General features: G+C 41.2%; 1 protein-coding gene across 4 annotated transcripts in view; it reads left to right on the top strand.

Moving 5' to 3' along the window:
- sh3bp2 (SH3-domain binding protein 2) overlaps positions 1–15,171 on the top strand; it is a 38,966-nt gene extending 23,795 nt beyond the window's left edge. For 3 of the 4 annotated variants that reach the window (XM_078271107.1, XM_078271106.1, XM_078271104.1), the window contains exons 2-13: positions 1,652–1,791; positions 1,992–2,094; positions 3,309–3,426; positions 3,836–3,903; positions 4,934–5,019; positions 5,791–5,871; positions 6,621–7,374; positions 7,470–7,593; positions 9,045–9,100; positions 9,362–9,437; positions 11,177–11,236; positions 11,779–15,171. In XM_078271107.1, the coding sequence (XP_078127233.1) occupies positions 1,656–1,791; positions 1,992–2,094; positions 3,309–3,426; positions 3,836–3,903; positions 4,934–5,019; positions 5,791–5,871; positions 6,621–7,374; positions 7,470–7,593; positions 9,045–9,100; positions 9,362–9,437; positions 11,177–11,236; positions 11,779–11,916 (1,800 nt within the window). In that variant the 5' untranslated portion in view covers positions 1,652–1,655 and the 3' untranslated portion in view covers positions 11,917–15,171. The remainder of the gene's footprint in view (positions 1–1,651; positions 1,792–1,991; positions 2,095–3,308; positions 3,427–3,835; positions 3,904–4,933; positions 5,020–5,790; positions 5,872–6,620; positions 7,375–7,469; positions 7,594–9,044; positions 9,101–9,361; positions 9,438–11,176; positions 11,237–11,778) is intronic. The other variant, XM_078271105.1, reaches the window with a different exon arrangement.
- The last annotated feature ends 165 nt before the right edge of the window (positions 15,172–15,336 follow it).

The following is a 15,336-nucleotide window of genomic DNA, read 5'->3' on the forward strand; positions in this document are numbered from 1 at the left end:
GATAATAAATATATCGCACCGATTTTAATAATAATATAACACTACAGAGAAAATGAATGTAAGAACAATAAAAAAAAGTGTGTAGATTTAGAGTGTGGATGGCCTTAGGAAAGAAACTGTTCATTAGTCTGGTGGTTGGTGTTCTGATGGACCTGGAGCGTCTCCCTGAGGGCAGGAGATCAAAGAGGGTGACAACAGTCTTTAATGATGTGTTTTGCTTTGGAAAGGTAGCGGGTGTTTGCAATGTCCTGGAGTGAGGGGCGAGGGCAGCCGATGATTTTCTGTGATGACCCTCTGAAGTGCTGTTTTGTCTGCTGCTGAGCAGCTAGCATACCACGCTGTGAGGCAGTATGTTGTGATGTTCTCTATTGCAGAGTGGTAGGAGGCTGCCAGCAGCTTTCCACATAACTGATACTGGAACTCGCAGGGAGTGCAGATGCTGCTGTGCCTTTTTGACAGCAGCTCTGGTGTTGGGAGACCAGGAGAGATATCTCCTGATGTGTGGATTCCCAGGAATTTAAAAACTGTGATCTGTTTCCACACAGTCTCCATTTCTGAAGATGGGAGGGGGGGCGGGGGGATCAGCTCTGCACTTCCTGAACTCTAGGATGAGTTATTTTGGGGGAGTTTTGTATTTAGCGTCAGGTTGTCGTCAGAACACCACACCGACAGTTTCTTTTTTTAAGATTATTTTTTGGGGCTTTTTCGCCTTTAATGGACAGGACAGCTAGGTGAGAAAGGGGAAAGACATGCAGGAAATCATCACAGGTTGGATTCAAACCCTCGACCTCTGCGTCAAGGCATAAACATCTATGTTTAGGTGCGCCTGCTCTACCCACTGAACCAACCTGGCCGCCCCACACCGACAGTTTCTGAACCTCGTTTTTGAAGATCGTTTTCTTTGTGAATAATAACAAGAGTTGGAGGTATGGATTGCTGTGCAGTCACCATGTGTATAAAGTGAGTACAGTAGTGGGCTCAGCACGCAGCCTTGTGGGGTGCCAGAGCTGAGTGTGAGGGTGGACGAGAGGTGGGGGCCAAGATATCATATAGGCCTATGTATTAATGATATCATAGTTGTATTGATACCAATGTACTAATGACACTAGTGAAACATCTATTTTTTGTCAACTAAAGGTAACAGTAGCACACAGGGATTACAAATGCCCCCCTATATGGACAGTAATACTGTGTTTTGAAGCAGAGTTAGTTTGTGTTGAGTTTGTACTTTTTATATTTAAAGCTTACAGGAGACTGAGAAGCAAGATATTTTTTACTGCTAACCCGAATCCAGGTGCAGATAAAAAAAATTGAAAGACATTGTAAAATAGGGCTTATTTTAAGGTTTTGACTTTGTTTTTTAGGAACTACTCCACTTCTTTAAATAAAATGTATCCCACATACCTGAAAGCTTATCTGGTTAGGAAGCAGGTTTGGTAACAGAGTGGTTATGGGTTTGAATTCTTTCTGGATGTTCAAATATTTGCCTTCTTTTATCTGCACGACTAACTTCTCCACAAGAACAGAGTTGCTGTTGTTTCTGCTGGGATTCAATCCTACATTTCCACGATCTTGTGCGACTCCTGATGTGATCTATCACACAACGATGCAATAATGATAACAACGTCTCCTCTGTCTTCCTCTCTGGTAGAACCATGTCATCTCCAGAGATGTGCTGGCCAGTGCCGATGCGAGCCATCGGGGCTCAGAACCTCCTCACAATGCCGGGAGGAGTTTCCACTTCAGGATACCTCCACAAGAAGGGAGGCAGCCAGTTCAGCCTATTGAAATGTGAGTTCATGTCGAAAATATGAAGTGTGGGTGGACACAATGAGCAGAAGATCTGACAATGTATTGTAATCTACAGTTATCTTTTTTTTGCATTCATTTATTGAGCCAGCAACTTTTACACCTCAGTTAAACCATGTTCAATTTCATCACACAGGCGGATGGATGGAAAAGTTTTTAAATATCTGTTGCGTGTCTTACAGGGCCACTGAGGTACATCATCATCCATAAGGGCTGCGTTTACTACTTTAAGAGCAGTACCTCACCTGCACCACAGGGGGCATTCTCTCTCAACGGGTACAACAGGTCAGTGAAAATTCTTCAGCTGCTCACAGTCCTAAATCAGTAATGTTGTAGGAAAGTAATACACAACATTGTACCTTGTACCTGTCATAGCACAAAATGACTAATATAGCATAGGTGTATTAATAACAACCAGGGGTTGATGCATAGACTGTGTAAGTGAAGCCAAAACATCCTGATCGCCCCCCTGGGGGTCTGGCTGCAGTATAGGTCATAAACCCCGCCCCCTCCATGTTAGTGGATGGGACATGGGCCAAACAAAAAAATTAAAGTACACGTCAAATAGATTTTTCACAAAGATTGTTTCTGTCATTCAAGGTAGTTTTGATCACGCTGATGTTTGTTAAAGTGTTCATTTTTGGGATAAGTTTGATGTTAAATATGCTATAAAACCAGGGTGAAACTTCATGATTGAAAGCTGTGATTGTCTTGCGATTGGCTAAAAGAAAAAGGCTAAAAAGAGGAATAAAAAAATCATCTTTTGGAAATTGATCTTAATGCCTTAATTAAAAAATGAGGAAAATTCCAACCTTTAAGGGCACCAATTGTCTATGTGAATGAATAATGTATCGTAAATAAATAAATGTTCTTCCTTAAAATACAGGGGGCATAAGTAAGTACACCCCTATGTTAAATTCCCATAGAGGCAGGAAGAGTTTTATTTCTAAAGGCCAGTTATTTCATGGATCCAGGATACTATGCATCCTGATAAAGTTCCCTTGGCCTTTGGAATTCAAATAACCCCACATCATCACATACCCTTCACCATACCTAGAGATTGGCATGGGGTACTTTCCATCATCTCTCAATGCAAATCAAACCAGCTATTAGGCTAACTGAAATGAAACCATGCCAATCTCTAGGTATGGTGAAGGGGATGTGATGATGTGGGGCTATTTTAATTCCAAAGGCCAAGGGAACTTTATCGTTATCATTAACTATTCACTCAGCGTATCACCAGACTGTGGCTGTCATGTCCATAACAGGGGACAGTAGGTCTATGGGTAGGGCTGGGTACCAAACTCCGAATTCCCTTAGCCATAGCATTGAGCATAGAAAAATGACACGAGCCACCAGTACAGATAGTCCATTAGGGTAGTCGGAAATTCTTGTCTTACTATCACAAGGATGGATTCAGGCTCATAAACAGAGTTGAAATTAGCATATTTTTCTTCGTGGATAGAAATATTTCTTCCCACATTTCTCCTCCTCCACAGAGTGATGAGAGCAGCAGAGGAGACAACGTCCAGTAATGTATTTCCTTTTAAGATCGTCCACTTCAGCAAGAAACACAGGACGTGGTTTTTCTCTGCAGCCAGTGAGGACGAGAGGAGGGTGAGGACAACCACACATGGACTCATATGTACTGTGTGTGTGTGTGTGTGTGTGTGTGTGTGTGTGTGTGTGTGTGTGTGTGTGTGTGTGTGTGTGTGTGTGTGTGTGTGTGTGCGTAGCTCACAATATTGCCAAATTCAAACAATTGCCAATTCAACATTTTCAATTGCCAAAATAACTGTTATGCCTTTTTTAATAATAATATCATTACTAATATTACTATTTTTTGTGCCATTTCACACATGGAATTTGTCCATCTTATACAATGAATTTCAATTTGAATTCCAATAGTGGTTTTTAGCCCTATAAATGAGCTATTATTGGCTCACAGGCTATAGGGTGCAAAAGTCACACATTGTCCTCTCAATTGCCAAAATTCTCGATATTACCTATTGTTTTGTTTTTACAGAAATGGATGCGATACCTGCGAAGGGAGATAGGTCACTATAACGAAAGAAAAGATTCCCAGATTTCAAGGTAATGACACACTGTAGACTCTGAACTGGCATACAATGTGTGATACGGAAAGTATTTACTATATGAATAATAGTTGTGTTGATATTATAAAACAGTTAAAGCGTCAACTATACACGATACAAAACCCCAAAACACAAAGTCTGTCAGGGAGCCTGATCTCGCAGGAAATGAAAAAGCTTTTCCTACTCTTAACTAGAATAATTACATGTTTAAATGTATTTGTTTTAGTGGATGTAATGGCAACATGTTTCCATCTTGTAATAGCCTAATAACCAGCATTAATGGCTGCGAAATAGTCTCGTTGGTTGAGCTAAATAAAACTAAACAGAACAGAACAATACAGTAAATAGAAGCCAGAAGTGATTGGATTACATGTTAGCTTTTGGCTAGCTGGCAAATTGGGATAGTAAATGACATAATGAATAGCATAAGAAAGACAAAAAATTGCAGTGTGTCCGCAACTAACGATTATTTTCAGAGTCAATAAAAAAATAATAAATCGCAGTCGATCTGTCGATTGTTTTCTCGATTAATCGATTAGCTGTTATGTCTAGAAATTGTCAGAAAATGGTAAAAAAAAAAAAATGTCAATCAGTGTTTTCCAAAAGCCCTAGATGACGTCCTCAAATGTCTTGTTTTGTCCACAACTCAAAGATATTCACTTTACTGTCACAGAGGAGAGAAGAAACTAGAAAATATTCACATTTATCATGCTGGAATCAGAGAATTTTGAAAAAAAACCCGACTCAAACCAATTAACTGATTATCAAAATAGTTGCCGATTAATTTAATAGTTAACAATTTATCGATTCATCTTTGCGGCTCTAGTTGGAAGCTAAGCTAACTGGCTAGCTTATAGCAATAACAGCTAGTTTTGAGAGCAGACTAGTGGCTATTCATATATCTACATCCTGCAGAAAATGTCATGAACCTATACAGCCAATACATTCCACTCACATTTGATGTTTGTACCTTTTTTTTTTTTTTTATATATTATGTATTAATGATAACATTTTCTTTGTTGCCATAGCGACTCAGAGTCAGATGCCGACAGTTTCTATGGCACCATTGAGAAGCCCATGGATATTAAGCACACCTTCAATAACGCAGAAGATGGTGAGACCACCTTAATGAATACAGTACATACCCGCAGGGTGCGAAATGCAAAGGGAGGGGGGGGGGGGGGGATGGTGGGGATGTTTTTTTTTTTTTTTAATCATGCACAGCAAAACAAAACATGCAAGAATTAAATCTCCCTTCCAATACCAATACCATGGATATAGTGCCACTCGGCCGGTCATGCCAAAACACTTATGCACTTCAATATCCAATGGTAAATAATCTCAAAATGAAATAGTACAACCACGATCTTTTTCCTGAACTTAACTAGTCGTTTTGGTGCCTAAACTAAACTGTCAGCGCCAGATGACGCTCACTTTTTCTGGCTTAACTCCACCACATGGCCCCTGAAAGGACCGTCATCTGGCGGTGCCTGTACCCAGCTCACAGTCACCTATCGGCGGCTAAACATCTGCCGCTGGTAGCCGGCGTCCCGGAGCTCTGTAGCTGCTAAATCCAACCAGCAACTGCTGCTCTGATTTTACCGTTCTACGGCACTTTAGACTACTTCTATTTGAGTTATATAATTAATATATGGTCTACGCTATTGGTGAAGTAGATGCAGTAACATTTTTTCCCCACCGGGGATACAAATAATTCAGCAGAGGCAGGGATACGTAGACCAGAAAGGCAGAGGCAGGGATACGTAGACCAGAAAGGGGGTAAATCCCACGCATCCCCCACGGCAAATCGCACCCTGCAGACACGTAACACACCCGTTGTACCTGCGTGTTGTTACACTGTGGTATCTCTTCTTTCTGTGTGTAGATTATGTGGAGGATGATGACGACGATGACGATGAGGCAGACTATCTGAAGCCAGACGGTGACTGTTCGCCGACATCGACAGGTGACGCAACCCCACCACACACACTGCACGCACACTGTACTGTCTGACTCTCTGACAGAAGAACCAATAGTAGTGAGGTCAAAGGTCACATGTGGAGACACAGAACCCTCTAGTGTCTTCGTCCCGCACTACTTATCATACGCAATAGGACTTCCTGTAAATGAACTACAAGCTGAGGTGAAAGTGACAGTTAGAGGGAAATAATTTGGTTGAAGGAAGCGAGGACAATAAAGAGAACTGCAACTGGAAGTGCACTTGTACATATAAATACACCCACGCGTGTTTTGGGTATTTTCATGGTCGTAATATTCATTTTGCTAGTTTTCCTATTTTTTTATATGTTTTTTTTTTTTAACACATCCAACAGTTTATGTGAGTATTAAGAAATGTGTGAAGATTTGATTTTAAATATACATGTATTGAAAGATTCACACTAGTTGAGTGTATTCTGATCACCACCAGTGGACCTTGCTCACTGTAAAACAGGAAAAAGATAACCACTTATTTAAACAATCTGCACATTTTTCAAGGGAAATCTATAAAAAATTGGAAATTTATTAAGCCTCAGATGCATAAAATGTGCAGTTATGTATGCTGCATGTATGTAGAATTTAGTAATATAGTCGGTTGACACTCTACCAGTTATCAGAAGCTATTGGACATATAGGGAAAATCAGAGTGCAATAAACATTTAGGGAAAAAAACATTTACAAATAAACAACTAGTCTGATTTTTTTTCACCTCTTCAGGTCGACCCTTGGGGCCGCCCCCCTCCTACCCCCCTCCCCCAGTGCCGGCAGTATCCCAGCTCCGTCAAGACTCCAGTCCGGGTTTCCACAAAGGCCCGCCTCCTGCCGTCCTGCCTCTACACAGAATCCCGACCAGCCCGCTCCCCAAAAAACCCCCGCCCTCTGTCCCCCCCCCTCCCTCCATACTGAAGGAACCCAACAAAGGCCCACCCCCTCCTCTGCCCTTTGCCCCCCACCTGCACAGGTCCATTTCCCCCACCCCGCCGCCTCCTCCTCCCCCCATCGCAAAGAAAACTCTTCAGAGCAGGGTGGCATCAGTGGGGGGGCCTGGGAACGATAAGAGAGACTGGAGGCCTCTGCCGGGCGTATTGGTCCAAACCCCCGCCACTCTGCCCATCTGTGACCAATTAGAGAGCAGGATGGTCCTAAATGGTCCCGCCCACCACTCCCTTAATGCTTTAGGGAGCCAATCAATGGGCAGCAACCACCACAGGGAGACGCGCAACCACCACAGCAAGCCGAGCCTACCTCCTCAGTTAAATACTGGAGGGGCTAACCTCAGACCTGTGATGTCAGACACCCTGTCACTCAACAAGACGCCCCCCGGTCACCCGCCACTGCCTGGCCACCCTCCACTCTCTCCTCTACTTAAAGCTGGACTACTAAATAAGCCACCGGTACCTAAACCTCCTCCGCCAACATTGAAACCCCCGCTGCCTGCAGCCAAGTCCAGGCAGCCAGGCACACCACTTCAGTAAGTTGAATTCAGAGAACACAAAATAACAGATATTTAACACAAAAGGTAAATCTGGTTGAAGCAGCAGCACTAAGGCTTTGTTTTCCCCCCAGAAGAGCATCGCCAGACGGCCAGAGCTTCCGTTCGCTGGGAGACGAGACGCCCACAGACTTCAGGAGGAAACGGGACTCGTCCAAACACAGCGGAGGAAACGACTTCGATGGGGACTATGAGAACGTAAGAGAGACTGAAGTGATGTGACAACTGACACTGACTTTCACTACGGGCCTCTCAAACACATCATGTATAGATGCTTTATTCCTCGTGCACACTACAAGACTCTAAGTCAAATGCGGCTCATTCCACCAGATATTTTTGTCCCAGAAGCTGTCATGCTGATCACAGCATTTGGTATAATAAGGTCACATACAATCCGGGCGTTAATTGAGTGAGTGAACGACACGCCCAAGTATGTCGGGGAAACTGGCAATCTGGTAGAGCTTCTGACGGGTCATGTTTTGTTGCTCATGATTAGTTGGAAACATTACATAATGGTTAAAGCGCTGACATAATGAAAGAGCGACTGCTCTTATTGCAACACACATAGTGGACTTATGCACTTCACCAACCAGGTTTTGAAATGATTCTGTAGCAAAATACCGTAGTGCCAGACACACTTGTAGAGAAGGACCGAGTGCCCCGTTTCTGTTCCGTGTCATGTTTTAATTCAGCTGCCAGCAGGCCGGGAATTCGCAGCATCTCCGCTCGTGAAAAAGCGTGTATGCAAATCAACATCATCATACATATTCAACGGGTGTAATCCATCCCGGAGAACGCGTTGCCGACGCAAAACAGCCGGTCGCTCCTCCTCCTCGTCCTCCAAGTTATCCCAACTTTCAAAATGATGCGCCAGGACAACAGATTTTACGGAGGACTTTACACATACTGTACTAATGGCAAGGTGTAAGATTTATGTTGTAACTTCGGACTACGTTGGAACTATTTCAACTGGTTAAAATGTTAGTAGCGTGCAAACTCCTAAAAACCTAAGTTAGAACTTACGTTTAAACTAGTCTACGTTTGAATTTACACATAGCTGGTGCAACCCAGTGCTGATCTCAGACCAGGTGTACTGAGAGATTATACCATACACTTTAAGGCTAAAGTCTGACACTATCTCACATCTTAAGACTAGCTGTCATAATGTCACTGAGGTTTTAGTCACAGACTATACAACACGATTTAAAACCTTTGATAATATCAAACACGTTTGATATTGTTGGAACGTCTAGATGGACAAAAGCCTGATTTAAGACCGCTCAGATTGAGTTTTATGACCACCTGAGACGAGGAGCGCGCCCCAACTCTCAGGATTTCATTCCGATATTGGAAATTTGTCTGCGACAGCGGAATCGCTTGAAAAGTCGTTTAGTGTCGATGACTGGATTAAATTCTTGTGGCATTACAAGAAAACCACGTAAGAGGTCGCTGAGATTGCCGAAGACAGGGCTAAAATGGATACCGGTAACTTCAATATTTCTACAACTACAAAATCTTTGAGAAACAATTCAATTTCTCAAACTGAATTTTGTGCATTTCTAAATCTCAATATCCTAATGACCTATATTTGAGCCAAGATCAGTGCTTCAATAAACACATTGTGTTTAACCAGGTGTTTCTATCTGCAGATGCAGCTGCCAGACTCCGTGTTCATTGATACGACTGAATCCAGCTTCGTAGAAAAGTAAGAAGGATACCCTTTTTTTTTGTAATATAGAGTTGCATAACTGAAATGTTCCTTCAGCAGGCCACAGCTCTGCTACTTTGCAGAACATTTCTGCCCTCTAGTGCTGTATTGCATGCAATTATTTTTTCGACATTGCCTTTATTTCCATAAAGCCATAAAGTAATCTGAAATAAGAGACAAAATATTTAGCGTGTGATAATGTTTTCACAGTATGTGTCTCTATTGATAACCTGTCACCTGTGATGGGTGTACCTGCAGGTTGTTCAGAGAGAGCCCCATCCCTCCACAGGATGGACTGTACGCCATCAGGAACTCAGGAACCAAAACATCAAAGGTAAAAAAAAAAAAAGAGGTTCCTGTGGTCAGTGACATAAAAAAATGATGAAAATAAAAAAAGGTTTCCTGTCCACTGCAGAAATGAGTGTCGCTACATAGAGACAGAGTGCAAGGCGTCATACTCTGAAAACCACGCCCTCGGGAGGGGGGCCACAATATGCAAGGGCTGAAACACTAGAAAAGTGCCTGTCTGGGGCGCCTGGGTAGCTCACCTGGTAGAGCAGGTTCCCATATGTAGAGGTTTACTCCTCGATGCAGCGGCTGCGGGTTTGACTCCGCCGTGTGGCCCTTTACTGAATGTCATTCCTCTTCTCTCTCTCCACTTTCATGTATTCATCTGTCCTATGAAAATAGAGGCCTAAAATGCCAAAAAATCATCTTTAAAGAAAAGAAAAAGGAAGGTGCCTGCCGGTAGCTAGCTAAAAACATCAGATTTAAGCATGTCAAAGGAGTATTTTAGCAACCTATGTCTACCAGAGAGGACAACTTAGCTGTTAGTAAGCTAATGTTAGCTATGTGTTAGCAAGCTAAGGCACCTCCAAACATAACACTGCATAGCTTTCTGAGTTATCCACATTCCACTATAACACAAGTTACAGACTGTGTAGAAAATGTTTTTAGCTTCACTTACAGATATATAGTTAGCTTAAAACTGTCATTTGGATATTTGACTTGGTAACTAAATGCTTGCTGCACACGTAACATGGGCATGTCGTTATGTTATGGTGAGAATCCCAGTCTTTCCATTCATTCTCCTAATTCCTTACACCTGTATCAACTTTTGTCTTCATAAAAGCTCATAAAGTTGTTTTTTTTCGGTTCAACAGCTTAAAAAAAAGAGTAATGGGTTATTTACCATGTTGGTAGTGAATTCCACCACACAGCAGCTTTTAGACATTTTTCTGTTTGCTAGCAGACGGAATTGACAAGGAGGCACCTCCACGCAATGCAAATCAATGGAGAGCCATGAATTGTTTCAAATGTGCTCTGTCTCTATAGTCCTAACACTAGCACCAGCTACTACTCAATTATATTGTGTGTAGCAAATGGTAATGCTTACACGCTAAACTAATCTGGTGAACATAACTTTATACCTGCTAAACATCAGCGTGTTGTCATTGTGAGCATGTTAGCATGCTCATTTTGTGTCTATGTACAGCCAGTCTATATAACATGTCTATGTCACAGCGCCGTTAGCATGGCTGTAGACCCTTTGTGCTGTTTGAATGACGTTTGGTGAATTACTCACAGGCTCTCCTCTTAGAGTGTATTTAGAGATGCTGAACAGTTAAACTCCGGCTCAGTGTTCTCTACAGAAAATATACAGAAAATGAATTTTGTGTCTATTAATGCTCTACCCTCAGCTCACTCTGTACGAAATAAATACTGAGCTCATTTATGTCCTCGTAGACACAGAGAACTTAAAGCCAGTTCTCTAAATGAAAATATCACTCAAATATAACAAAGCCTCAAGGAGCCTTATTATTTTTCTAAGAGAAATAAACCTACTTGCATGTACCGTACTGTGTAATATATCAAATTTTAGGCCTAGTAATATAATATTATATTATATATTATAATTTAATATAATAATAATATTCACAAACGGTCATTACAGATAGGCAGAAAGAGGAAACAGACTATATATTGTTCTGAGATCTAGCATGGCATTAAAGTCAAAACATCACCTGTCACTGACAAATTGGTCCTAATAAAATCATTTGGTGTGTTTTCCAGGTGCTGGTGGTGTGGGATGTCAGTATAGCTAAAGCCAGAAACTACCGACTGTTTGAAGAGGTAAGAGGCCTGCTGCTCTCTGGCGTTCTTTGACTTATTTATATATACAGTTCTAATTATTTATGTGTAGACATGACAATGTAACTAAGGCTGCACGATGTGAGAAAAATATGCGATATGCGATAACATTGTTCAATATCACGACAACCATATTACTTGCGATAAATAAACAAATATTAAAATGTATTCAGTTCTGCATTTCTGCTGCTTTCATTATTCTTCTAGAAGACAACAAAAAGGAAATCATTTCCAACATTCTTTTTTATCAAACAAATTGAACCATACATTAAATATAAAAGGGTACCACTGAAAAAAGTGACAGTGTTACATTTTAAAGTGCCGTTTTCTACTGATACTTTCTTTCAACTAACAAAAATTCTCTGAGTGTCTATTGCGATACGTCGCAGCCTTTTTGCGGTGTGTTTATTGCGCCAGTTGATATCGCGATGACAAAAAAACTGACATATTGTGCAGCCCTAAATGTCACATCTACATTATTTAAGTATTCTGTTCACTGTGGGTGATTTATTTTTTTTTGCCAGGAGGACTGTGTGTTTCTGGACAATGAAGTCACCTTCCCCACCCTGGCAGCTGTGATCGAACACTACTACAGCCATCCGCTTCCTCACCACGGCTCGCTCTGCCTGCAGAAGCCCTACACAAAGACACTGGGCTTCTGATCAACACAGTCGATCCAAATCAGAACGGAGAGTCAGGATGCGTCTCCGTCAATGACACATGGAGATCAATTCGCTCGCGCAGATGAAATAACAGATCATACCTCTCACTGTTCAGTGGGAGAGACCTGCGGTTGCACCAGAATGCACAGCAAAGCTTCATGTTAAACAGCAAGGACAGTAACTTTCTGACTGCTCGGACATCATGGTGTTGTGTATGCAACTTATGTCAACTGTAATAACGAGAAAAAAACATTAGCAATTAACAGTTAATGGAACATTATTTAAAGTGCTCATATTATGCCTTTTGGTTTTTTCCCTTTCCTTTATTGTGTTATATATCTTTTTGTGCATATTATAGGTTTACAAATTGAAAAAGCCCAAAGTCCACCCCAAAGGGAGTTACCGTCTTCCAGAGAAAACACTGTTCACAAACTGCTCCAAACAGCTCTATTGTAGTCCAGCCTTTACTTCCGTGACGAACGTGCGTCACTTCGTAACACACGTTATAATGCTCACCTAGCTGCTAGCATGGCACATCCTCATACTCTACAACTGACAAGCTAGCAGTCCTTACCTAGCTACTGAGCATGTGCGACTCCCAACAAAGATGGAACAGAAGTGAGATGTCTCACTCTGTAGCTAAAACTGACAGCTCAACACACAGGGTGAAAAGAGGAGCTGCAGCAATGTTCAGTACAACAAATATACGGTGTTCTTTGAAAATTAAACCATGTAAACCTATTCTGGTACAACCTCTAAATATAATTATGAACCTGAAAATGAGTATAATATGAGCACTTTAACTCACTTTAAGACAAACTAGAATCATATCTTAACACAGCAAGCCATCGTCATCTTTTGTGCACTGACAAAATCAGCTACTGTAAACGTGTAAAGTACAGGTCAGTTATTAAGGGAATATTTTAGTTTTGACAGCAATAAACCCGTTCTAAAAGCTGGCCTTGACCAACAACCACTTCGCTCGTTTGCAAGTCATGACGTCTCTCTCTTTCTCATGGGCGGGCCAAATTCTCTGGGCGGGCAAATCAGAGAAAGGGGCGGTAACTCCCTCCTTATGACGTCATAAAGGGAAGATTCCAGATTGGCCAATTTGAGCTTTAATTTTCTCAAAGGCATAGCAGGGTTCGGTTTACACCTATCACCATTTCTAGCCACTGGGGGACCATAGGCAGGCTGGGGGAACTCACATTAATGTTAAAAACCCTCATAAAGTGAAATTTTCATGCCATGGGACCTTTAAAGAAATGCAAACAACCCAGAGCGTTTTTTTTTCTCCTATCCCAGAATGTATCAGTAGTGTAGCCGGCCCTTACTCCACAGCGCTGTGGTCTTGCAATGCGAGACCACCCTGTTTGGGGTTCAATTCGCGAAATAATGACCCGCTCGCTCGACATTATCTCGCTTATTACATGGCTACATACTAAAGAAATCAATAATTTAACAGAAAACATTGATGTAAAAGTGATTTTATTGATTTGAAAATGGTCCTCCAGAGTGTATGATCTGCGTATGAACTGCGACCATAGCTGTCCATAGCTGTTTTTCATAGAAGTGGTCTGCTATACAGAAATAACAGACTGTAGAATAACTAACCAATCAGAATTGAGTATTCAACAAAGCCGTGTTATAAAATAGAATGACCTCATTTGGGTAAAAAACAGAGGACAAAATCAAAGTCTCCAGTTTGTTGTTTATGGAGCAGTTCCAGACTTAATACTTGATGACATCACAAGTTTGACACTTGCTGTGGTTTTTGGCTTTGAGAGAGAGTAGCTCATGTTCACACATATCGACTAACCTCTCCGAGGCCATGGAAATAACATATTGGAATTCTTGATTCATGCAGTGTTCCCCTTTAATTAATCGGACGCCGGCTCTGCTTTTGAAACTTTCCTGCTGCTTTATGCCATCTGAAGACACAGGGTTAACAGGAGTGAAATGATCGTGATGAAGCCCAATCCAAGAGCCAGTGTGGTCAGATGCATGTGATGTATTTTGTCCACAGAGGGGCGCCGTGACACCAAATTCCAAAAATCCAATCCAGCTTCATGTAGGATCCTGAGAATCTGTCTCTGACATGTGTTTACCTGCAGTTCCTTTGAGTCTGTCCCAATGGCCACTCTCTATACTTGGGAGAAGTCAAGTCTCTTATTTTAACTGCAACTGAACTGAAAAAAACAAACTCACACTCAGAAACCATGTTATCTTTTGAATGATTTCTGGTTTATTTTAAGAAAAAGGATTTCTCAAAATCACAGAAGAAAAAAAAATGTTTTTACAATGTCAAATGTGTGCTATTATATGCTAAGTCTCATCAATATGACTATATTTTTGATATTTAAGAGATAACCATCACCGAATGTTCAGCATATTGTTTGGACAGGAATCATTTTTAGGCTGAATCCAACAAAAAAAAGTTCAACTTTTTTGTGTCTGTTGGTTTTCGGCAGCCCTTAAACAAACTTGTACTGCCAACATCTGGACTGGGGTTGGATGTGGTGAATTGTGGGAGACACGTACCTCTGAATATCCCTCTGAAGCTGTGATGGGATAATAATAATAACTGTCCTACTAATTGGTGGCGCATGGCAAGCGCTTAAGTGTTCCAATAGTTTGGGTTTGGGATGGACCAATCTTATATTCTCATCACGTGCCCCAAGATGATTCCAATCGGACGAGTTTCAGGACCAAACCACACAAACTTGTGTCATCCCAAACAGACGCAGATACCCTGAACCTCAAATGTCAAAAGTCATTATTAAGAGGGCAGCGACATATTTAAATATTACACAAATCGTCAGCCTCTCGCCCAGACTTTGTACCTCTATTATCTCTGTGTAACCTATTTAGTGTGCAGAACACATGCACATCTTTCTTGTCCAAGTGCAGAGTCCAAAAACTAATTTGTGATTTATGCCAACGCCTGAAGTTGTACTTTTTTCTTGCGAGTCCTTAGAGGGTCAAAACATCTCACTTATTAAGAAATGAAGCCAGACCATAAATGGTGCTAAATGCCAAACTGAACATAAAGAAATTCAAATTTGAGTTGTTTCTCAATTGCAAAAATGTTGACATTCTGCAAATGTATACAGTTTGTACACCACTGACTTTAATGCTGTAAATCACTATATTTATATGTAAATGCTGTATGTACTGTAAAAAAAAACACATCTGTAAAAATGTAAATATATTGTTTTCTACCGAAATATATGTTGTTATAAAGGATTACTCAGAGCCTCCTGTTGTTTGCCTTTTCTCAATTTCTGTATCCACATTTTTGAGCTTACTGATTGTCCTGTAAAGAAGTTACAGGTTTGAGCCTCATAACGCCCAAACAGCTGTCTGATCTTCAGAAAGACAATTCTAGAAACTCATCCAATGTAAAAAATGATATATTAT

This window comes from Sander vitreus, chromosome 16, assembly GCF_031162955.1.
Source record: "Sander vitreus isolate 19-12246 chromosome 16, sanVit1, whole genome shotgun sequence".
Classification (NCBI taxonomy): domain Eukaryota; kingdom Metazoa; phylum Chordata; class Actinopteri; order Perciformes; family Percidae; genus Sander; species Sander vitreus.